The 26,506-nt window shown below is 43.6% G+C and overlaps 1 protein-coding gene across 3 annotated transcripts in view; it reads left to right on the top strand.

The window, feature by feature from the left end:
- Positions 1-26,506, top strand: part of CABLES2 (Cdk5 and Abl enzyme substrate 2) — a 66,639-nt gene that overhangs the window by 5,233 nt on the left and 34,900 nt on the right. For 2 of the 3 annotated variants that reach the window (XM_088442799.1, XM_088442798.1), the window contains exons 2-5: positions 19,164-19,235; positions 21,448-21,540; positions 23,060-23,137; positions 25,795-25,903. In XM_088442799.1, coding sequence (XP_088298925.1) covers positions 19,164-19,235; positions 21,448-21,540; positions 23,060-23,137; positions 25,795-25,903 — 352 coding nt within the window. The remainder of the gene's footprint in view (positions 1-19,163; positions 19,236-21,447; positions 21,541-23,059; positions 23,138-25,794; positions 25,904-26,506) is intronic. The other variant, XM_088442800.1, reaches the window with a different exon arrangement.

Genomic DNA, 26,506 nt, shown 5'->3' with positions numbered 1-26,506 from the left:
GGCTATTGTATATCTGAAACAAATAGGTCTGAGAGCATAAGAATAAGGAGAGGATGGGTCAGAAGAGGCAAATGACTCTGATGCTGTCCATGCACTTTACGATAATCGTTCCAATCTAGCCGATGGACAACTGTTCTGAATGATTTTGTTCAGCTTATGCACATGAACGATAAACGTTTAATGTTGAAAAATAGCAGCAAACCAGTTGTGATCATTTGATTTTCAAACCTGTTCAATCGTCCAGCCTGTCATTTTATTCAGTGTAATTAACATTGTGCTCGTACATAATTTGGCGTATAGAAGCACTGCTAAGTTGTTAAAATGAATCGGCCCCATCGTACTGTTTGTTGAATTGTGTGCTTAATCTGGGGAACCAGTTGATCCTGATAAGAATCCTGGAAAAGTAACACATTGCGATCTTTTAAAATTCACAAATTTTAGTCAGCAGATATTGAATTAAAAAATATTAAATATTAACAGAAACCATTGAGAACATGTAGTGATGCTGTTAATGGAAAGTAATAATCCAATAGTATTATTGGTGTGTTTTACAGTATTTGCAGTATTTTTAGAGTGCATGGTGGGTCACATTTTCACTCAATGGGGCAATTCAATCTAAAACAAAGACCGCAAAATACTGGAGATATGGTCAAACGATGGGCACCTTTGCGGCCACCTACATGTAGCAATTTCCCTTTATTGATTCCTAATAGTCGCTAGTCGCTATTTAGCGCTACAAGTCGCTTAAGAAAGAATTGCCAGTCCAATTGTGTGGTTCCAAAGCACAAGTTATTTATGTAATGAAAAAGTAACACTGTGAAAGATTTAACAATTAGATTAAAAAGCAATCAATAATAGTACAAGCTGATACATACGCATGCGCACTGTTCCCAGTATACAGTCATCAATCCAGACGTCTGTGATCATCAAAGAGGATGTCTGTACGCTGAAGTCGGGTCACTGCTTATATACCTTACAGAGTTCTACGTTAACAAAGGAACTAGTTTACAGATTTCCATTGTTCTTGCTTCTGGATAATCTGGTCATTGGTTGATTCATACGGTGTCATCAGGGGCATGGCTCAGTCCTCAAACGGTCAAATTGTGTAGTTTCCTGCCGAACAACTGGTTAATACTAGCTATAACACTGCATACAGATAATAACATTCTATGCAATAACTCCCTATCATCCATAACTAGCGGACGTAAGATGCGACTCCTTTGCCGATAGGAACGGGAGTCTGCAAATAAACAGGGATTTAGTATGAGACCAAACATGACATGTCCACTATGCTCTAAACCTTAGATCTCATTTAAGTACATATTACATCATAATTATTAGTCAATAATACCTTTTAATAACACTGGTTATTAACTATAATGTGTGGGAACCATCTTGCACATATGCGTCCGCATATGTGCGTCTGTGTTTGAAATAGCAACTATATACAAATGAGCATCCGTGTGTGAGTATGTGCGTACGCATAAGAGCGTCCGTGTATATAAGCATATATACATTTATATGTGTGTGCGTTATGTGCATCAGTGTATGTGGTGGATTCGCATTTGTGTGCATTGTATTGCGCCGATACAAAGTAGCGTTGTGGTTTACTCGACAGACTATAGACGACCAGATCGTCAGATAATAAATGTGAGCGATCATATTCATTTATTTGACTTCGACACCTTGCACCCCATATAGGTGATGGGCCGAACATTGTTATCGCACATCACCAACAGTTGAATTACTCTTGGTGCGGCAATTCAATTGTTTGTGGGAATTTAGTTCCCGAGGATACACTTATGTAATGTAGGGCTTCGGGGCTGGTCACAAGTGCTGGGTGTGCTGTAACCGCAGTACACCCGGCACTTATCATGGAAGAAGCTGCTTAACGTGGCTAATCCCATGCATTTTCGCACTTAGCCCGGGAGCTAAATTACCGACTAACAATTGAATCTCCTCCTATGATGTCATTGGTTTATTATGAATTAATAGTCTGTGGTCTCTTGGTTCTCCATGAAATCATAGTATAATCTTCACTTACACAAATATTGTTAAGAATGCATGCTAAAGGCAAGTGTACACTGGCAGATATATTGGCCGATCAATTGATCAGCCAATATATCGGATGCCTGTCAGCCAGTGTGTACCAATGATATGTCTGCACAGCTGATGCCCAATATGTCTGCTTGTACACTTGCAGCGGCAGACGCGGGGAGGGGAGCACGACACCCCCCCCCCCTCCAACACACAGAACACACATAAGTGTGTATGAACAACCATCATCTGCAGATCTCTCGATCTGCAGATTTATCTGTTTAAGATGGGTACACACTGACAGATATATTGGCCAATCAATTGATTGGCCAATGTATCTGCTGCCCGTCGGGCAGTGTGTACCCAGAATATGTCGGTGAACGTCGACGTTCACCGACATATTGCATTGGCTTTGCTGCACAGCCGATGGACAGATATGTCTGCAGATATACTGTATCTGTCCATCGGGAAAAGGTGTGTACCGACCGCCCATACACACAGAGCGGCAGCTGCGAGGAGGGGCCTGCATTCACGGGCGATGGTCGATATCAACCATCTGTGCCCGCGCATCGATGGTCGTTGGAAGGGGCTAAAAAAAGAATGATCAAACTATCGTTGCTGTGTGTGCATGAACTCAAATTCTAGGGCTCCCACGTTAAAAATTCTGTTGAAAGCAGAAGGAAAGTATTATTATTATTAACCTTTATATGGTGCCACAAGGGGTCCGCAGCACCTTACAAAATATGTAAAAACAGAAATCAGTGCAAACATCACAAGAAAAACAGACTCAACAAGTTAAGTAAAAGTAGGGTATTTTAGAAACGTTGGGAGCCCATTCAGAATGTTGCTACATTACGCCCTCTAGTTTGCACCCTGGTCATAGTACTCGCATTCATGCTTGATATGTGTGTATCTTGTTATATATTTATATACAGTACACACACTCACCTTCACTGGTTGGGTGCGTTGTACCATTTGAATACACCACTTATTTTGAGCCTTCATTATCATCTCTCATAGCATTTATTTTATAGGGTACACAAAATACTGCAGAGCATAAGGAGGATATGGCATTGTGGTCAAGAGCAAATCCTCAAAAAGCAGGAAACACACTTTCTAGTTGTGGAAAAAAATAAAAAAACAGTTGCTCCATGACAATTCGCCCTGTGCTGTCTTATGGGTTATTTTCCTCCAGATATAGAGGGTACACATTGGAGCATCCATTGCTCAGTCTGATGGTGCATTATATCAGGTCTTGACAAATGATTCTAAAGTCTAGGAGCCAGGATGAAAGTGTAGGAGCCAGACCCCCCCTTCCCACGGGGCAGCATTACTGAGCACCTGCGCCCTGGGCAAAGAACCCCCATGGACACACCACTAACTGGGTACCCCAGGTAAACCACCCTCCCACAGCCATATTACTGAGCAGCTAACCCCCTTCTCCAAACAACCAACCCCCAGAAAGACCACCCCTCTGCAGCCAGAAAACCCCCAGTGGTAGTCCCCCCCCCCCCCCCTCTGCAGTGCCCCCAGTAGTATTCCCCCTATGCAGTGCCCCCAGAAGAAGTAGTCCCCACTATGTATTGCCCCTAATATTGCCCCCATATACAGTGCCCTAGTAGCACCCTCCGAATACAGTGCCCCATTAGCGACCACCCCCCTATGCAGGGCCCCCAAAAGAGGTCCCCCCTATGCATTGCCCCCAGTAGTTGTCCCCCCAGTAATAGTCCCCCCTATGCATTAGCCCTAGTAGCGGCCCCACCCTGTACAGTGCCCCAGTAGCGGCCCCCCCATACAGTGTCCCCAGTAGCGGCCACCCCCCCTATGCAGTGCCCCTTAAACACACATACACACACACACACACACAAAAACACAACTTACCTGATCCCCGCTCCTGCCGACAACCGCTGCTGTCCGCTCCTCCCGGCCCACTCTGCATATGGGAGAGACGTAATGACGTCTCTCCCATCACCCGCTGTGGGGGAAGGCGGAGCTCATGGGTGAGCTCCAGCCGGCTCCCTCCGTGAACGCAGCAGCCAATGAGAGTCTGTGTGACTCTCATCGGCTGCTATAACAAACGCACAGCTGCCGGTGGCGTCTGTGTGTTTGTTACTCTGTATTGTGTACCGCGCTCGCCGTCTGCACTACACTAGCGGCGGCAGGGGGTTGATGCAAATCTGGTCGCCAGGCAGCCAAATCTGATCGCCATGGCGACCTGGCCCCCGGTTTTTGTCGAGCCCTGCATTATATATCATTACCACATAATGATATTATTAATAAGGTTATAGGGCCGAATGTAATAGGGCGAGAGTTAAACTCTGCCAATGTAATACAGTCCGAGAACATGTTTTTCAGACTTAAAAACTCACGATTTAATCTTTCATCCAGATGTTTTCCCATTTTGTATATACATCTCAACCAATGTAATAGTGTGAGAGTTTACTGCTAAACTCTCACATTTCCTAAACTTTTACCCTATTACATTTGGCCCATAGTCTTTTTAATGTAGACCATCAGAATAATTTTCCCATACTTTACATATAGGGCCTGTGAAGGAGTGGCATGATGAGAGAGCTTTATAGAGTTTAATATCTTCCAACTTTGTTGCAGACATAGGCCCGTATTCAATTTGAGGCGAAAAGCTGGAATCGACGAACAAGTTTCGCCGATGACGTAATTTCGCCAGGCGGAAAAGTATCTCCGTATTCAATTTCAAAGAATTTCCACCTAGGCGGAAAGTCAGTGCAATGTAATAGGCGGAAAAGTTTCGCCTATGAATAGCAGGCTGAAAAAAGTGCAGAATTGGGGTTTTGGGGTGCAATGTTGCGGGAACCCCCGTGCAGCCTTCAGACAGTCCCCCAAAGGTAAACTGCGTCAAATTTTTTCATAAAAACTTAACACCCCAAAAAATAACTTTGAATTTGGGGGTGAAAAAAAAAAGTTGGGGGACAATGTTCAAAATTAGCGAACTAGACTCCAGGGGGGTCCCCAAGTATGCCCCAGGTGTTTTTTTTTCATTGCAGGTGCTTGCAGCAGGTGGATTTTTAATGATTAACTTTATCAACTTTTAAATATGCTGGCCCCCATTTTCAAGTACCCCAAATTTGCTGGGATAAGTTATTTTCTGCCAAAAAACCACCTGAATACTATTCTTCACCACTTGTACAAAAACGCTATTTAGAAGCTATTGAGGCCGTTTAAAAACACCAAATACCTTCAGCAAGCCAAATCGGGGGTAACCATAGCTAACCCCCATGTCAGAGCATCTTTTGGGAGGTGTTGGGCTGATTTTCCCAAATCTGACAGTACTTTCCGCTTGTTTAAGTTTCGCTGGGTCCCGTTTTCGCGTACTTTCAAATCGAATACGGGGATACGCGGGCACGCGCATGCTACTTTTCCGCCTACAAAACAGGCGAAGTAGGCGAAAAGTCCGGGAGGCGGAAAAGTATCGCTGGTCTGCTCAAATTGAATACGGCTCATAATCTGGATAAATAGAGAAAAACGCTGTGTGAATACAGAAAGTCGGGGACATGCTACAACTCTTCTAAGTACTAGGCCTCGTACAATCCATCTTCTTTTGCCTAAGGTAGCTTTGAATAGCCAGAGGATGATGCGGATCTCCCAATTTTCAGCTGGCCTAAATAGGGGCCATGTTGTCACGCTACATGGAGGCTTGGTCATGATGTGGGCAGCCACCTTCCCTAAAGACAATCCTTCAATGTTGTACACACATGCTAGTGGTATTGAAGTGGGCACCCATCAGCAAGAAATATTTCTCGATAGTTTTGGAATTGGGACAAATGTCAACTATGGTGAGCGACACATCCTGACTCATTGGAAGCATGGGTTCTTTGAATACCTCTGTTATAAAAAATTACAGATCTTTGAGGTTGAAAACTTATGCACTTGATATTTGGGGGCGAATCCAATTAGCCGCGAAACGCAGAGGTCATTGAAAAGCGCAATGATTTTGCCAGTTTTCGCCATGTGCGTCCCTATTCTCCGTATTCAATTCCAAAACAAGCGAAAACGCAGATAGGTGTATGTATTTAATAACGAAACTAGCGAAAAGGACAGCATATTTTGGGGAGATCAGTCTGTAACTGAGTGTTATATGCATGTTTGCATAAGTGAAACATTTATATAATGCAATGTACTTTGAGAAAAATAAGTACCGCAGTTAAATTTGGGGTACATGTAAATGGGTGCTAGTATATTTTGGTGTCTCTAAAGTGAAGATTTAAAAAATCTAAAAAGTACAACTGCTGCAGCTTCCTGCAATCTAAAAACACCAGTCTCAACTTTTATAGCCCCCCCCCCCCAAAAAAAATACCTAGCCCCCTACTTTTTACCCATTTTCCCACACTTTTTTAAAATTTTCGCCCCAAAAATTACATCTTTTTTTCTGGTGTATTAAGAATTTTTTTATTTTTTGCCTGATTAGTCATTAGGGGGGTTGTCCAAAGGGTTCTGAGCCAAGTCCTCACATTTGTACCCCAAAATATGGATTTTGCACTTCTTTTCTCCTGTCTTTTGCTGAAGATACTTTTTCGCCTAGGCGAAAACACTCAGGAATTTGAATACGGAGATACTTTGAAAACAGGCAAAAAGCGCAAATTGGATAAAACATTTCACCGATCGTGGCTTTTCGCCTCTAATTGAATTCAGCCCATAGTTTTGGTAAACAGCACCACCTACTGCCTGAGAAGTATACTGTGTATTAGCAATGTTGTTTCTATAGTGTTATCTTTTATAAGTTAGGCGCCAGAAGGTATACGCAGAGCCATCCAAGGGGTAACAGAAATGAATAACGTATACAGTAAAAATACAATGTGCAACGTGATGGTTCCAAGCATAAATAAGTTTTACAATAAAACCACATAGGAGTACGGGTGAAATGGTAGGACAACTGGCAGTAGCTGGAATTAGCAGGCAGAGGAAAGCACAACAACTCTCATTGAACCTGTACCCATCATATGAACAAGAATACAGTGTCAGTTGTGGATGGGAGCACTGGTGGTAATGGTAGTGCAGGGGAAGAAAAGGAGGGAAGAGGGCTAATAGCAGATATAGCTATAGCATGTCGTATCTACAAGCAACTAATGTACTAATTGATTTAGGGCCTGATTATGGGACGCATGCAGCTTCGTATGCAAACTCATCTAGCAAATTTTAGCAAACTGCACATATGCTACAGCGAACATACACATCTCTCCGTACATGAAATGGGTCTCAGCTGGGTGGATGCACAGAAGAGAACAGTTGTGTCCTATTCTGAGTTGTGAGTATGTAGAGTGGATGCCTATTTTAGATGTAGCGTTCCCGCTAGGCTGTTTTAGCGGGGCACGGCGCCCTGCCCTCCTTCTGGAGGGCAAAAAGCACCCTGCCCTCCAGGAGGAGGGCAAAAAGCGCCCTGCCCTCACAGCCTGCGGGAGCCGTTCTCACCCGCGGGACGCAGTGTCCCGCGGGTGGAGAAACATGCGGTGACCCGGTCATCTATTCTCCCTGTCTGCAGGGCTTGGGGGCTGCCCGGCGTGTCCGTAAGTGCCGGGCACGCCCCCAAGAGTGATGAAAAGGGGACGTGTCTTATAGACACGCCCCCTTTTCCGATGACCGCGCCCCCTTCTCGGACGCAGGCATGCCCTCTCTAGCTCCGGCGCCCTGCCTCCCGCCGGAGCTAGAAGGAACACTACGATGGATCTCTTGCACCCATCATAAGTTAGGCGTAAGTGCCCATACTAATGATGACAGCTGCACTTGCAAATGGAAAACAGTGTGTGTGGTGCATATGGAGTACTTTTGTAGAGATTCTTCTAATACAGCGATGAACATGTTTGTTTTCTGCTATTTAATACAATGCTGTCTAAAGCTAGGTACACATTAGACGACATGCAAAGGATGCAATGTCGTCAGATTTCCTTGGAACTCCCGGACAAACAATATAGTACAATATACACTGTGCAATCCAAACGATATATTGTGCGTCGTTAACGATATATCGTTTGCTGTACCAAACACTTGACGACCATCTTAAAGATATCTGCAAAATTTAAATAGGGGGCTGTACTATAGACACAGATGCATGCACAGATCAGTTAGATCCGTGTATGCATCTGTGTGTAAAAAGCAGTGTGTTAAAATAATTTTTAAAAAAAATTACGTGGTGTCCCCCCCTAAAAGACCAACCAGCACCCGAGCCATTCCTAGTTGTGAAAATACGGGGAACAAAAGACGTAGGGGTCCCCTGTATTTAGCACAACCAGCACTGGGCTCAGCGAGGTGGTCCTGATTTTGGAAATACAGGGGATAAATAGGGGTCCCCTGTATTTTCCATCAGCACTGGACTCTTTCTAGCGGCGGTGTAATGCTACAGCTAGGGTAACCCTTTCACAGGGTTCTTTCCTTATGGCCACTAACAGTCTTCTGCGAGGGTGGATCCAAAAGTCGGTGTCTTGACCATGAATAGCAGAGAAAATTAAGTTCAAATGGCAATTATTTATTTGAAATACACTTTTCCCATCGATGCTGCCCCCCGGTGGTTGGTCCTCAAACCAGTCCTGTACAGCAGTCATGACATTGTCATCAGATGCAAAAGTCTTCCCATGAATGTGTTCCTTTAGCTTGAGTGTGAATTTCAGTAGGCGTCATCTTCTTCATTTGCAGATATTTAATGACTGCTCGAATTACAGTTTTCTCTATTTTTCAGTATTCTCCATTTTTTTCAACTTCTAGTGATTTTGTTTCCAAAGTTTAATGATGTTGTTCTATTGTTCAAAATCTACAGTAATAAAAGAATTGGGCTGTAATTTTCCTCAGTGTTCTACTAAATCCTCTAGTACATACAGAATATCAATACGGGGGGGATAACTACTACGTCAGGTCACAGACTTTTGGATCCACCCTCGTATATAGTTCTGTTATCTCAGTTGTAATTTTTTGGGGGGTCCAGGATGGTTTCCCCACTCTTTCATGCACTGGTCCCAGACCGCATTTTGTAGAAAAATCCAGCAACCTCGTTACGAGTATGCGAATTGCCATTTCTAATTATATTGCATTTCTCAGGTGTGTGCATTCATGCGACATGATGTATGCACGTTTCATGAAACTAACTTGCTTTCACAAACTCTCCTAATTGAACTGACCCAACATGTCTGAAGTGACCACTTGCAACAGTAGCAGAATATATAGAGCTTTCAGGCAGTATGTACTGGCATCCAAATGCATGCTGTCACTTGCATAGTATTTGCACCTATGTCGAATGTTTGAACAGATTTTTTTTTTGTTCTTCTGCAAGCACGTGTTATCACTGCAGCCAAAATCAATTGCGTTCCACATGCAGTGTTACTGATGTATAGCACAGCACCGCTGGTTGACCAACCTAATTTGAAGCAGAAATTTTTAAATTATGTTTTTCAAAGTATTTTATTATTTTTATGGAAACTTTCAGAAAGAGCCCAGACTGACCCACAGATAAAGTGACTGAACTTGTCGTAATTGTTTAGCATAAGACTGACGAGACATGAGAGTTCAGCAGGAGTTTATTTAAGCATACCATGCAGATATAACATGTAACTTGTTTCTACATAAAACATTGTTGCTGCGTTAAGATAACAAACATTCCTGCTTTAATGAGACCTAACACTCTTCCCTTACTGCTCTTCCATAACAGACTATTTACATCTATATTTGGCGCTGCTGCTGGCATGAGATGTTACAGGATCTCCTAATAGTAAAAGTTCAGTTTAGTATTTTAGTGCCACTAGGACTAGACGATCCTCAATAAAATAAGCCACCACTTTCTGTCATCCTCTTCCTTGTGGGCTACTCTTAGGGGTTAGGTCAGTTAAGTTAGACTGGATGTGTCGGAGTTGCCATTACAACTGTATAGAAGTGACGGCAGCTGAACTCTCATCCAGATGGGATGTAGATTTTATCCCGGCTGTCAGGATGCCGGCGCTTAGAATACCGATTCCAGGATCCAGACACCAGTCAAAATCCCGGCGTCGGTATCCCGATGATAAGTATTGGGGAGAGGGTTAGGTTTATACTGTGGGGGAAGGAGGTTAGGTTTAGGCTGCGGGGAGGGGTAGGGAAAGAAGAGTATACTTACCTCTGTCTGTTGGGATTGTGACCCTGTCGGGATGTCGGCGTCTGTTAATCTGACCCCAGGGATCCCAAGCGCCGACATCCCGCACCCAACCCATTGCCTCGGACTTGTGGATTTTTGTACACAGCCCTAGGGAGATGTAAACAAAAGCCTGCAAGTCTGGTGGTACCGTAAGTCCGGCGTATAGTTGCACTTACTCATGCCTGTGATTAAGTCTCTCCTTATAGAATTGACCGCTTATTGTATGTGTATTATGTCTGCTCCCAGTGACCTTCTATATCAGTGTATTCGCTAGATGTTTAATATTCCAGCTCTGTGATTTCTGCTGTAGTATTTAATAACCATGCCGCAATCTCCGTGTGTTTGCTGTACTTAGAGTAGACCAGAGGTAGGCATTCTTGCATGCCAGCTGCTGTGGAACAATGAGTTCCAGCATTCTTTGCTGTTCTACAACAACTGGAGAACCATACGTAGTGTACATCTGGTGATGATGGTTAGTCATTAACAAGATATGGATAGCCCTGATTTGGTAGCTGGAATGAATATCTAAAATGTGCACATATGATGGATAACATGAGAGGGAAAATGCAACCCACCTCCTATTGTACAGCTCATTTTCATTTTCTGATGCGTGTGACTAGGATCTAGAGATACTATGGTATTCAGTCTTCATCTCCTTTTCACCCGGTGCCTTTGTTAGGCACTGGTGTGGGATAGAAGAACCTGTAATTGTGTTAGTGAGGACAGGATTGCATGTGACAGGGGCAGCGTAATAATGAGAGGAGGAGAATGGAAACAAGCAGGAACCCACAGACTGATCGTTACATAGTGCAATTAGCAGGGTCCCCCGACGGCACAGAGCAGTGATGTAAGGCTCCTATCAAACGGATATGGGAAGGTTGCGGCGTCATAGAGAGGTATAAAAAGTTAATTAATTCACTAAAAGTCCTTTGAATCATATGGGCATAATGTCTTCCCGGATTTCAATGGGGCCATGCTCCAGTGGCTATTGCAATATATATTTTCTTAAGCACCGCATATGTCGACAGAAGAAGTGTGCTCTCTGCATGTCTTTTACCACATGAAGCACTGACAAATATGTACTGTAGCTATCCAATTGGGTTCCAGTCAGGATGTCGACACTATAATTTTGTTCTGAATGTCGACGGTTAATGTTAACATCCACAATGTCGACACCAGCATAATGTTAACATGTTCAAAAGGTTGACATTTACATAGATGACACATACAGTTAAGTGGCCCATACACCTACGCGATCAGCATCCGATCTGATCACATCGGATTACCCTGCAGTCCCGTCGTCACCATTTCTTTTTTTTTCTTAGCACAGGATTTGTCGTAAGATCGATCCTGTGCCTCATGCGCTCATTAGGGAATAGGGACACACAGTCATTGAAATGACTTGAATTACCACACGATGGATCGCATGAACCAAAAAAAGGCACGATCTGCACACGATAAGATGGATCATATGTGCTGCACATATGATCATAAGATCCGAAGTTTTAGGGTAAAATATCAGTGTTGACATTTTGACTGTCGACATTCACAATATCATCATATCCTGAATGTTGACATTTAAAACCTGTTGACATTATGGTGTCAACCAGAGCTGGGCCTAGGGTGTTCAGTGCTCCCTACAAACTATAAACATACGCCCTCACTTCCAAATTGCGCTGCAAAAAAGGGGCGTGGTCTCACAAGAAAGGGGCAGTGCCACACAATAGCATCCCCAATTCAAATTACGCCACACGGTAGCGCAATCTTATTCACATTACACTGCAGATAGTGCCTCTGATTCACATTGCACAACATAAGTGTTCCTTATTCGTGTTACAACACACAGTAGTGTTTCTTATTATCATTATGCCACACAGTAGTGCCCCTTATACACATGCCACAGTGGTAGTGCCCCTTGTACACACAATGCCCACAGTGTTAGTGCACCTTATACACATAATGCCCACAGTGGTGTAGTGCCCCTTATACATTCTGACATACAATAGTAGTGCCCCTTACACATAATGTCCACAGTAGTAGTGCCCTTTAGACACACATCACTGTACTAACCTGAAGCCCCGCTCCTGTGCCAGCCTCCTTCTGACAGCTCCTCGCGTTCTGCACTATGGGAGAGACGTCATGAGGTCTCTCCCTACACACACTCCGAAAAGTGGAGCTCAGAAGTGAGCTACGGCTGCAGGGAAGGAGCCACCTGACGCTCGCTGGTAACAAAATTTGAGTGGGCGCCTAGCAAATGAAGAAGGTGCTGATGGCTCTGCAGAACAGCTCCTCCCTGACGGCTTACTGCATCACGACAGTTCTGACGATGAGGTCCCTGACACTAATCTTCAGCAGTATATCCCCCCCCCGCACGCGCACACCCCACCTGTGCTCTGGGTGACTGCGCTCCCATTACTGTGGAGGATGAGGCCCCTCATTGTAATCTCCAGCAGTAAAATCTTCACCCCAGAGCTCTGGGTGACTACACTCCCTATTACTGTGGAGGATGAGGCCCCTCACTATAATCTCCAGTGGTATATCATATTCCCCACGTGCTCTGGATACCTGTACCTCTATGTATAACGCACGGTGACCACATAGTGTGACTAACTACAGGGGTGTTAGTAATTGGGTGCAATGTCTTTGCATTGGTACCTGTATTTCCATCTGCGTATGCAGGAAGAGTCACGCGCAGACCACTGCTTCTGTTATGGGTGCAGACTGGCAGTAGCCCTCTTATACTATGCATTGCCCATATATACAAACTAATGAATATGAGCACAGTACCACGCCGTCTGCTTGATATGTTTGATGTGACTTGGGTATCAGTGCTATTCCTGGCAACTCTGCCTGTGTTGTGAATGTAATTTGTGAGTGAGGGGGGGGGGCAAAAGGCAGAGCTCAGGAGTGATCTCCAGCTGCAGGGAAGGAGCCACTGGGCGCCCCCACCTGGGAAATGGAGAAAGCTGACTTAACACATCACGACGGCCCTGGAGTCGACATAATTAATATCGACATTCTGCATGTCGACATATTATGCCGCACCTGTCCAATTTAATATGGCAGCTCCCATTCATATTGGCGAAGGCAAGTGTGTTTGGAAATAAGTTTGTACACCATATATGTGTTTTGCAAAAAAGAACAGGGTCAAATATCTCCCACCATGAAATTAAAAAAACGTGAGAAATGTGAACATCGGCACTTTCTAGTCCACTTACCCCTAAAGTGCTGACTATGGATTTATGTATGTGACTGACTACGTAGCAGTCAAATATATACCTGGAAAAAGGCACACAAATCCTGCGTAGTAACACATTCCTTCCTGCTGCTACTCCCCACAAGAGATCGACAATGACGACTATCGACAGTCAGAATGTTGGCACCACAATATTGACATTTATGATGTTGACATTGGCAAAATATTGACAAGCAATGTTCGACATGTGAAATGTCGACATTAAACTTATGCTGCGGGGCGGGGGAAGGTTAGGGTTAGGCTCTAGAGGGAGGATTAGGTGTAGGGATTAGCCCTAGGGGACAGCAGAAAAATACTTACCCGAATACCGAAGGATTGGAGTCTGACCCGGAAGTGACTGTCACATGACTGCCGGGACCCGGAAACCGCTGCACTCGCCCGGAGCAGGTAAGTCACCGCTGGGCCACTCGGGAATATATGTCGACATTTCACCACTGTCTACATCAGTGTTGGCTAAACTTGACAATCCAGCTGTTGTGGAACTATATATCCCAGCATGCCCTGCCACAGTTTTAGCATGCCCTAATAGCAAAACTGTAGCAGTGCATGCTGGGTTATGTAGTTCCATAACAGCTGTAGTGTCAAGGTTAGCCAACACTGGTCTACATGATGAACGTTGATATTATGCCCATGTCGACACAAATGCCAAGATTATGATTGTCGATATATCCTACCACACACCCCACTTTATAGCTGCTATTCAGCTACAGTTCAGCTCTGCAATTAAACTGATAAATGTTTTGACTTAATTATCATTTAAACTGCACCTCATCAAATCGAGCATAATAAGAATGCCATTTGAAATCAGTTCATGAAATAAAACTTTAATGGCTTTCTGGCAGGAGTACTTAAATTTTCCAGAATATTTAAGTAATTGCTAATAAGGGTCATATTTTATAAACTTCAAGTAAATGTATAATTAAATGGAATTTATACGGTAGATCAATCTCGAGCATTACACTCATTATGTTGTAGTAGTTTCTCTAGTGATTAAGTATTGGTAAATAAACAGCTGGTTTAGGATAAACTGTGCTAGAGCCTTGTTATGTTCTTTTGTTGTGGACCAGTCAGATGTACATATGTATCTGTGGTCCTGGTTCAGAGTTGTACGCTACGCCAATTTTTTCGCAGTTGAGTGATTATCGGCTGTGTGAGTCGAGCTGCGCATGCTTCAGAGTACATTACCGTAGTAGTTCGCAGCGACTATTTATTCGCAGTGTGAGTTACAATCAGAAGGGATGGTAAATGGGGAATGTCAGCTAAAAACACGTTTCGGGGGCGTCACATCCTTCATCTGCGATCCGGTATGCAAATGGTTGCGGATTCTCAGTTCCATTGGCCATTCAGTGGAACTATAGTCTCACTCAGGACTGGTAACATTGAATGATCTGCGACCAATGCTGTGTCTTTGCACATTCAAGCATCTACATACAAAGACGCCAGTGGACATCTCAATAAATACCCCGGCGGCTGCAACATTTCATTTTTTCGGACAGCATCTGCGTACGGGATCTCGGCTGCAGTGGCAATAGCGTACAACTCTGAATCAGGCCCTGTGTCCATGTTTGCACTGCCAGGGTGAGACAGAGGGAGGAGCAGCATACAGATGCAAGTCCCACTCTTCTTCTACTTACTCCTTAAGGAATCGGGCAAACCCTCACCGAAGCTATGGTGGGGCTACCAGTGTTGCCTTCCATCATTCCCAACAATACACAGGGATGGAAGAGGGATTAACACCAGTTCTCCACTTCCCACAATTAGTAATTGCAGCTATTGGATGTACGCTAATCCCCGCTGAACCACCATGATGGGTTCTCATACATTTTGAAGTACATTTTCTAATATTTTAAAAGCATTTTTCATTTATACATTAGGTGATCATGCAGAAGGGGGAACATTGTTTAATATAACAGTCCGTGTAGCCTATGTAGTGAGGGGGGAATTGGGACTGGCCAACCCCATTAATATGCTCAGCAGTAGTAATGTGCCAAACAATAGTAATAGGCGCAAATGCTAGCGATGGGGTTATGGGTTACATTCCATTAACTGTTGTTTATGTTAGCTCTAGAGCTTGTTCAATAATGAGCCCAATAATAAACACAGCAATATTAATTGATATATTGCAGGAGACTTGTTCCCTCACTTTTTCTGTCCTATCGCTCCTCTTCTGTTTTGGCATGGTGCTCACTGATTTTAAAGTGGGCACCACTTACTTTGCCTCATCTACCTCTATGAAGTAGGAACTAATCCCACACCCAATAACACAGGCCGCAGAGGAGCGATAACATGGACACAGTACGCAGACGCAAAATCTTTTAACGGTTCAGTTTGTCTGACTAAAACTTTTTAGAGTTCTACATAGGGTATGCAGTCGGGAAGCCGCGGACTTAATCCCAACAGCCGGCTTCCCGACTGCTTTATCCCGGCAAGGGTTAAATGACAGACGTCTGAATCTAGACGCCTGCCAATTTACCGGCGCCCGGCATCCCGATCGAAGTGATGCCGGGCTCCAAGTGCGGACAGCCGCGCAGGGGCGGAGGGTTAGGTTTAGGGCTCCCGGGGGGGACTTAGGGTTAGGCATCCCCCCCGGGAGGTTAGGGTTAAGCTAGGGGGAGGGAAGGTTAGGGTTAGGCACCCCCAGGGGGGACTTGGGGTTAGGCATCCCCCGGGGGGGACTTAGGTTTAGGCGGCAGGGAAGGGGGGGTTAGGTTTAGGCACTTAGAAGGGGGATCAGGGTTAGGCACCCCTAAGGAGGGTTAGGGGGGGAAGGTTAGATTAGTGAATAATTACCTGGGGACAATCTGGATTACCACCCATGTCGGGCAGCCGCTGTCGGGATTCCAACCGCCGGACACTGCATATAAGAGTCTCTACAACTGTTGCCTCGGTCATTGCTTTTTTTTTTTTTTTTTGACAGGCAATTTATTTAATTTTATCTCTATTGTTTACTGGTTTTCCCTTGATCTCTTTACATGGGATAGAAACTCCTGAATGCATAACAGTATTGTGGTTAGCTGTGGGCATATCTCACCAGACAAGGCATGCCAGGAATCATGTTACATGATAAGCTTACGTCATACCCTGGTACTGTCTACTGCTGCTGTTCCCGGTCAATAGTGGTAACCATTGCGATGGAGATTTCCGTCTACTTTATTTAATCAGCTTAATTTTCTGCTTAAACTGCCCCTCTGTAAAAACGGTGAAGAGGTGTACTTCAGAAGAGAATTACAACATGGAGACATTGCTATTAAAGAGTAACACATAAAATGCCAATGTTTTCTTGTGGATACTTGGTCTATGTGTTGCTGAAATAAAAGGAAATTCTAGGCTGTAATAGTGCAGTACAATGAAACAGAATGTTATGGAAACTGTATAGAGAGACACGTACTTTTGAACTTTTTATTTATTTATTGGAGTTATTCACTTGGGTGCAAGGTCCCTCCCCACCTTTTCCAATGTGAACTTTATCTTTTTAACATATTTATGCTGAATGGAGGGACTTGTACATATTCCATGTTGTCCTCATACTTGTAGAGCAAAAACATATTTCACTGTAGATTGAGAAATAGGTGTGTTCTTTTGTAATTTTGCTTGTGTTTCTGTGACATACGGTCAGTGAGATGAACCCTTAATATACCCAAGTAACCTACTCTGCTTGCTTACCTGCCTCTTGGGATTTGCTTTCGATCTGTACTGTAAAAGCTACAAATTAATTATTGCTTGGAACACAAAGCATAGCTAGACTGGAGGTGTCTGATATTGCAAAATAAATGTTAAAAAAAATAATGTTTTATTTTGCTGTACTGAATATCTGTGGAACAATTTACTTCAATTAAGGTATTTTAACATTTTAATTTAACCTTGCATAAGTTGTACAGTTACATATCTAATTGTATTGTGTATTAAATAGGCTGATCTGACTGTAGTCATAGCCTCATACGCTTATCACTTGAAATATTAGCAGTGTCCCCGTAACGTCATTTGTATAGTATAATAGTGTAATAAGGGGAGTTTGGGCTGCACATCCTAATTTAAACATACTAAGAGGTGCTACCATTCTGAGATCTGTAGTTCTAATGCAGAAAAAAAGGAAAATGCAGGTGCACACTCTAAGCACTAATGCTGGGCATACACAGCCAGATAAAATGTCTGTCAGACCGACAGACATTTTATCTGGCCGGCTGCCAGCCGCAGATGTCGCCGGCATACACTGTGAGAGAAATCTCACAGTGTATCAGCCCGTCATCCGCGTTCCGCCCCCGGGGGAGGAGACATTTCCCTGTTCCTTCCTTCCTTCCCTGTTCCTTCCATACACTGCCCGATGCGGCCGACAGTTACCGGGTAAATATCGCATCGGACGGGCATGCTGGACAATCCTGCATGCCCGACCGAGCAATATTTAACCCTTGGTCGCCCGCACACACGCTACAATTATCGGGGCGATCCGCTGATATCAGGCAGATCGCCCCGATAATTGTAGCGTGTATGGCCAGCATAAGAATACCGATGAACAAAATATTTATAATAAACTCAAAACAGTTAACATAGTTTTTAAATAAGGTTCTTAGTACATGTTTGCCCACCTACCTCGTCAAGGTGAACCTCATCAGGTGGGTCCCTAATACTGACACATTGTATAAATTTATCTAGGACTTGCCTTTTAATAGTGCCTATTAAATGTGTACTGCAATGCAAACCTATACTACGTAAAATCAACTGGGGCAGGTGGGGGAGTGCTAGCCCAGGAAAAGGGGTCTCATCTTCAAGTGTACCTTAAATACACACATACAAAGGAAAAAAGGGGTCTGGGCTGCACACCGGGTATGGTAGCACCTCTTAGTATTAAACTGAGACCTGTACTTCTAACGCAGAAAATGCAGGTGCACACTCTTAGCACTAAGCATACTGATGACGAGGTAGGTGGGCAAACACCTTGATAAGCTAGGTGGGCAAACTTTTGTGGCCAAACATTTACGAAGAACCTTATTTAAAATTGTTGGAGTTTATTATAAATGTATTGATCATCAGTATTCTTAGTGCTTAGTGTGCACCTGCATTTTCCCTTTTTTTTCTAGTATAATAGTGTAGGATCCAACTGAAGTCAATCTGTTTACTAAAGTGTATGTTCACAAATATCACCGAACATGCTAACAGGCCCTCCTGCAATCCAGCTGCTTGGTATGAATGTCAAATAACTGGACTGCCCAGTTTGGCCACACTGTTGTGTCGAATTATTGAGAAAGTGATCCCGACACTCATTTCTTAGTTTAAGCAATAGAATGAACCATGGTGGGCAACTTTATGAATCAGCAGCAGCCATGAAAGAAATAGAAATGAAGTGCTCTCAATAGTGGTCAATCTGTATTGGACTAATCGTATTGTGAATCAAAATAATGAATATTAAAACAATAGTAGACAATAATGGTAAATAGGGTAACTAATTTATTTGCTAAATGATCACCGGTATATATAAATTCTAATTAAAAATGCACTTCACTCGTAGTGCTACTATGTCTCCAAGTGTATGAATCAGTATATAAAAGCGAAAATAGGTAATTGCAATGAATGATTGTCACAAAAAATCACTGTGGGGGGGGGTCAGCTTTTCTTAGAGGGATCAGCTCTCCGTTTGGCCATGCCTCAACCCAGCACCTCTGTGATCCCTGTGAGAATTAATATGATATTCTGCCTAGATTGTGAAGAATATTGGCTCTTATTTTGATGATTGCCTCCCTCTTGCAGGCAACATCACATGTCTCAACGCTGCTCCCTAGAGTTTCTAGATGACATAGCAGAATTTCCACCTGTGCAGAGGTATTTTTCTAGTCACAAAATTGCAGACCACTAACAAGACTAATCCTGCCTCTTTATATTTACATCAGTGCATGCTAATACCTTGCTATAATTTTTATGTCACTAAAGTGCCTAATACTTGAGGGAGGTATTGATAGGCTGCTCTCTCATACCTATTGATTCAGCCCACAAAGTGTCTATGTTGGTGTACTATAAAGGAATGTGTTTCTACAATGTAAGATTTATATATTTTATAGATGTAGAGCTGATATTACTTTATATTTATAGCTTTATTTAATACATTCCGAATCACTACCCAAGTACTCATGCTGGCCACACACACAGCGATATTTTACCCAATCTGGCCGATTCCGACACATTGGAACGACAGATCGTGTAAAATATGGCCAAATCCTGAGTAAATCGTGAGTCCCCACTCACGATCACGATGCGATGCGCTTCCCCGCTGGTCGCACATCGCATCTTCAGATCTGCCGTGCAGTAGGGCAGATCTGACAATCTAGGACACGATGCACTGTAAAAATCTTACTGCAGGAGAGATCGTTTGAAGATTGGACACCAAATTGTGTGGAGATCGTGTGGAGATCGTGTGCAGAGCTGCCAGGGAGAGTTTCAAGGGAAATCGTACACAAATTGTACATATCGGCTGATCGTGTGCAGATCGCCATGTGTGTGGCCAGCTTCAGTTTCCTTTTGTAGAGCAAATGTTTTCAGCATTGCGCTAGTAGCTTGTGCATTCCTATAATATAATGATGAAATGCTCTGTGCTGCAGAACAGGAAACTATGTACGCCGAGCAACTCCCCAAGTAGACATCTTATCTTTAACGTATCTGTAAACATTTACATATATTTTGTTAATGATACAAAAGTCTGCTTTGTAACAGAGTTTGGGTCTTAGTTGTAATTTTTTATATTTTATCACCAGTCCTAATTTTAAAAAGTTTAGATGATCTGTGTATTCTGCTGTAACTCTGTGCTAGGGCCTAACATCTGTTTACAGATGTGTTCTCATACACTGTGACTTCAGGTGCGGCAAACAGCCCTCGGGGTCCTGTGCGACTCATGTGTGCCGAGAGTCTTTTTCACTCATAATGTGCATCTTATATTGCTTTTATACAGAAATTCTGGGTCTGACCCCGGCGCCGACCCAGTATATTCCTGAGTTGGCGCTGTTCACATCGGAGCTGGGTCTGCAGAGACGCTTTTTCGGCGTTGAAGTGGATACTTTGAGATAACGTCATCTCCAAGCGCCACTGAAGCCGGCCAATCGGCAGGCATGTGGCACGATCCAGGTCACCGTGACCCGGATTGCGCCATCCTGTGTTAAACCCTGCAAGTTACCTGGGTTGGATTGCTGGGTCACTCGACTCGGCAATCCAACCCTTTCCCCTTTTACACCAAAGAGCTACCCGGGTTAACCCTGCAATAACCTGGCTTTTAGCTCTGGTGTAAAAAGGGTATGATTCACTCAAATAAAACAACTGGAAGCGACAGAACTACTTTGCAAGATTGCACTGATCATTTTGATGTGCGACATTTGTACATTTGTGTGTAAATTAGTCTGAATCTGTATATACGAAGTGCTACGATGCAGCTGCCGCAGCTTTTTTTTTATGCCATGTTCCTTTTTGCTTTATCTGCGACTTTATACATTTTAAAAACAAATTCCTGTGAGGTTAAAGTCGCAGCCTAGCATCTGTCGTAGACTGAGTGATGTTTCACTGCGTCTGCGATGCAAATAAGAAGCAATATTTAAAAATAAAAGATGCTACACCTCTCAAGCGGCTTCGTTGCACCAGGCATCTCGCGCTGTATGGCGTATTGAGGCTAGCGGGTATATTTACTAAAGTGCGGGTTTATAGAAGTAAAGTTGTTGGCCATAGCAACCAATCAGATTCTACTTCTCATTTATCTAGCACCTTCTAGAAGAGAACTAGAATCTGATTGGTTGCTATGGGTAACATCTCCACTTCTAAAAACCCACACTTTAGTGAATATACTCCTAGATGTATGAGGACACATCTGTAACTTCAGGATGTTGTGCTCTTGTATATCTGCCAGTACTTCACTAACTCATCCTGTTTTTCACCATACTAATCGGCATGCATTGCATTTGCCTTTCCTTAGGTTGCTCTGGTGGCGATTTTACTCACCGTCCTTGGCATATAGAATTGTGTTCCTGCCTACTAGCTTATCATCCCTCTCTTGCAGGTCTAAGAATATCCTGGAATCTCCACGGAACTCTGTTTTGAAGAGAACACACTTCATTAAAAATATGAGGCAATATGACACCCGGAACAGCAGGTAGGAGTCCGCTGAAGGGTTGTGTGTGCTGATGGAGTAACTATTGACGTATAGGGGGAAGTTAAATTCTGCATGAAGGCCATAATGTTACGTACCGGAATGTCAACATCACGGCTTACAACATTGCAAGAGTCTCCTCAACCCAATAGAGATATGCATGAAAACTTTTTTGCGGGCTATATATGGTGTATATGTGTGCAGCTGAACATCGTGTCGATGTTCACCACCAAATCCCTCTGAATTTTAATTTGCCCCATAGAGATTCTCCCTAAATTAAGAATGTCTTTAGTATGTAGATATATATAATCCTCTTTCTGTGCAGGACTGCTTATCTCTGCTCAGATAAAACTGCCCTCCTCCATTTCTCCCTACAAGCTGAACTATGGGCGGCCTGCAGATTAAGAGCTCCACCAGCACTTTAATGGCTTCTGCCCAGCAGTAACATCCTTGGGGGTGTTACAGGGCAAGTGGTTGGTCAGTGCCACAGGCCGCTTTTGTGGTAGAGACATGGCACTGTGTGACCTACACTCTTGCTGGCTAAAAGTGACAGAAGGTGGCGAGGTAAGGTTTCACTAAACTCTGGGGGTCTCTGACATGGGGCAGTCTTGGTATTACCAGACAATAGACGTTTAAAAAGTGTGTGGGATAGAGTTCTATCCTTTGCAGCACAAAAAGATCAGGTGGCCAGTGGTGTAACTAGGGTCTTTGGCTCCCAGTGCAAAATGAAAAATGGGTCCTGCCCCCCAAATGTGTGTGTGTGTGTGTGTGTGTGTGTGTGTGCGTGCCAAAAAAGGGGCGTGGCCACTGAAAACCTGACACTCCATCATTTCTTGTCACTCTGGAAACTTTCCATTCCATATGTAGCGTAGTGCCCCTTATGCAATGCGCCCTGTAATAATGCCCTTTATGCAGTACCCCCAGTAGTAGTGCCCTTTATGCATTGCCCCCCAGTAGTAGTGCCCCTTACACCTAAAAGACACAGTCACACACAACGCTATACTTACCTGAATCCCCGCTCCTGCGCCCATTGCCGTCCTACTGCTCCTCCCACTCGGCACTATGGGAGAGACGTCATGACATCTCTCCCTTCACTGTGGGAACCGAAAGGCGGAGTTCAGGAGTGGGCTACAGCCTCCAGCTACCGCTGCAAGGAAGAAGCTGCCGGGCGCCTGCTGGTGACAAAATCTCAGCGGGTGCCCGGCAAATGCAGTAGGTGCAGCAGCCAATGCGTTACTCTTATTTGCTTCTGTGACCTGGACAGCGGCTTGCAGCGCCCCACACACACACACACACCGCCTAGTCAGACACAGTGCCCAGGGCACGTGCCCCGCTCGACTCTCCCTGGTTACGCCACTAGCTGATCTAGTCCCCACCCCCGAATTGGTGAACAAGTTTTTCTTTCACGATTGTATGGTGCTGCAAAATGTGTTTGTACTTTACCAAGAATATTTGTAATATAATGCTGCTTTCAACAAATCTATAATTGTGAGTTACATGTTACTGTCTCTTTATTTTCTAGGATTGTCTTGATCTGTGCTAAAAGATCCCTGTGTGCTGTGTTTTCTATTCTTCCTTATGGAGAGAGCCTACATATCAGGTAAAGTTTTCTGCTGAACTGGCTTATGTAGACTGTCTCATCCTATTTTACAGTTCTTTTAGCAGTAAGGGCTCATAGATAGTGGAAGGAGTAGGACCCTTTAACAGCAAGGGTGAATGTGATGCTGGAAGATTGTAGTGTCATTTGCACCTCTAAATGAGGCAAGGTTCAACTTATTTCACTTAAAACACAATTTTTACACGTATATTGTGTTGTTTTTCACAGCTTAATGGTGATTGGCTGCATGCTGCACAGCCACCACAACGGGGGACTGCTGCTGCAGTAAAAGAACGGTTCAATCCTAGTTTAATATTGGTTGAGCTCTTAATTTATTTAGCAGAAATATTATTTATAGATATACAGTGCATCCGGAAAGTATTCACAACGCTTCACTTTTCCCACATTTTGTTATGTTACAGCCTTATTTCCAAATGAAATAAATACATTTTTGTCCTCAAAAACGTTTGACCTCTGTAATTGCCAACCGAGGTTACTTTACAAAGTATTGAGTTAAACTTTTTGATTGTCCAAATATTTATTTTCCGCAAGAATATACAAATAAATTGTTTTAAAATCATACAATGTGATTTCCTGAAATTTTTGTTATGATTCGGTCTCTCACAGTTAAAGTGTACCTATGATGGAAATTACAGACCTCTCTCATCTTCTTTTAAAGTGCAACATCTTGCACAATCGGTGGCTGTCCAAATACTTTCTGCCTCATTGTACAGAAGTATTCACGGCCATTGCCATGAAGCTCAAAATTGAGCTCAGGTGCATCCTGTTTCCACTGATCATCCTTGAGATGTTCCTACAGCTTAATTGGAGTCCACCTGTGGTAAAGTCAGTTGATTGGACATGATTTTGAAAGGCATACACGTGTCTATATATAAGGTCCCACACTTGACAGTGCATGTCAGAGCACAAACCAAGCATGAAGTCCAAGAAATTGTCTGTAGACCTCCGAGACAGGATTGTCTCGAGGCACAAATCTGGGGAAGGGTACAGAAAAATATCTGCTGCTTTGAAGGTCCCAATGAGCACAGTGTCCTCCATCATCCGTAAATGGAAGAAGTTCGGAACCACCAGGACTCTTCCTAAAGTTGGCTGGCCGTCTAAAATGAGCGATCGAGGGAGAAGGGCCCTAGTCAGGGAGGTGACCAAGAACCCCATTGTCACTCTGTCAGAGCTACAGCATTCCTCTGTGGAGAGAGGAGAACCTTCCAGAAGGACAACCATCTCTGCAGCAATCCACCAATCAGGCCAATGGTAGAGTGGTGAGATGGAAGCTACTCCTTAGTAAAAAGCACATGGCATCCCGCCTGGAGTTTGCCAAAATGCACCTGAAGGACTCTCAGACCATGATGAGACAAAGATTGAACTCTTTGGTCTGAATGCCAGGCGTTATGTTTGTAGGAAACCAGGCACCGCTCACCACCAGGCCAGTACCATCCCTACAGGGAAGCATGGTGGTGGCAGCATCATGCTGTGGGGATGTTTTTCAGCAGCAGGAACTGGGAGACTAGTCAGGATAGAGGGAAAGATGAATGCAGCAATGTACGTACACATTCTGGATGAAAACCTGCTCCACAGCGCTCTTGACCTCAGACTGGGACGACTGTTCATATTTCAGCAGGACATCGACCCTAAGCACACAGCCAAGATATCAAGGAGTGGCTTCAGGACAACTCTGTGAATGTCCTTGAGTGGCCCAGCCAGAGCCCAGACTTGAATCCAATTGAACATCTCTGGAGAGCTCTGAAAATGGTTGTGCACCGATGATTCCCATCCAACCTGATGGAGCTTGAGAGGTGTTGCAAAGAGGAATGGCCAAAACTGGCCAAAGATAGGTGTGCCATGCTTGTGGCATCATATTCAAAAAGACTTGAGGCTGTAATTGCTGCCAAAAGTGCATCAAAAAGTATTGAGCAAAAGTTGTGAATACTTATGTACATGTGATTTCTTTTCTTTTTTTTTTTTTTTTAATTTGCAAAAATCTCAAAAAAACTTTACACGTTGTCATTTTGGGGTGCTGGGTGTAGAATTTTGAGGACAAAAATTAATTTATTCCATTTTGGAATAAGGCTGTAACATAACAAAATGTGGAAAAAGTGAAGCGTTGTGAATACTTCCCGGATGCACTGTATCTTCACCAATATATGCCTGAATTCCTGTTTTTGAATGTAGGGGATATTTAGGCTTTTAGAATTGAACTTAATGTGAGTTTGGTTTGTGTAAGGATTTCATATTACTTTTAAGTTCAACTATTGTTTTTGTGTATTATGTCCTGTCCATAGTTTGTACAACAGTGGAAATCAAGGGAAAGTGTATTTCGCAGGGTAGACACTATTGTCCTTAATAAAAAAGGAGTTGTGATCCTGCATCGTAGGAGAGAGGCAGATAGCAGGAAAGCACTATACTGTTGGCTCATACAGTGTATTTCTCCTATCAAACCTGTAAATGTCAGCTGTATCTCTGTAACATAGCACAGAAAGCAGGATAATCTATCTGATTTTTCTGCTTAAACTGAAAAATTGTGAAGATCAGTTATTGTATAACTGATTCAAGTGGAATAATTTCAGGGATCAGGATGACTATAACCTACTGCTGATAATTTATCAGGATCTTATTGTAGTTTTCGGTGCTTCGTTCTGCAGTGAGCTGAGAGTGGAGGGGACAAAGCAGCGACACCCATCTGGCAGTACCCCTTCTACCTCCGACACATTGTTTGGAATGGAAGGTGTGGAGCTCGGGGCAGATGGAGAGGTAAGAGATGGAATAGTTAATCAGTTCAATGCCATCATCCCACAGGAAAATGTACTTTCAATCATTAGATGCTCTAATTTCAAATAGTTTTTGCTTCATTTTTGGACCAGGAGATGACTCTAGTGCCTGGGCTGCATTGTCTTTTATGTTTTGGTTGCTTGGTTCATCCTCCTTTTTCTTTTCGTCTGTCCTGGTCTGTGCTCCCAAACTGGTTAGACAAAACTATTATATCCAATCAACAAGCTTTCATCATAGATTTATTTTTGTTTTTAACATTTTTATTTTACATCTCTTCAGAGTCCATAGGGCTCCACAGGGAGACAATGGGGTGTAGGTGGTACTTGGAGGACCAGACACCAACAGCAGAGCTTTTTTCAATCCTAGGATGCTCCTGTCCTTCCCCCACCCCCCCTCCCCCCAAACCCTGCCTACAGCCGGAAGGCAACTCTGTTTCGTTGGTGTCCGGCAGGAGCTGGATCACCGTTATAACAGTGGGGCTACTATTAAGCAGCCCAAGCTTTTATATTTATGATTTATTTTAATTTTTGTTTCTATAGAGCAGTGCTAGACAGTCCTCTGGACGTCTGCACTGCTGCTCCATCA

The sequence above is a fragment of the Taudactylus pleione genome, unplaced genomic scaffold, assembly GCF_031769625.1.
Source record: "Taudactylus pleione unplaced genomic scaffold, aTauple2 ptg000018l, whole genome shotgun sequence".
NCBI lineage: Eukaryota > Metazoa > Chordata > Amphibia > Anura > Myobatrachidae > Taudactylus > Taudactylus pleione.
The sequence above is the reverse complement of the archived record's forward strand: the minus strand, read 5'-3'. Positions and strand labels throughout refer to the sequence as shown.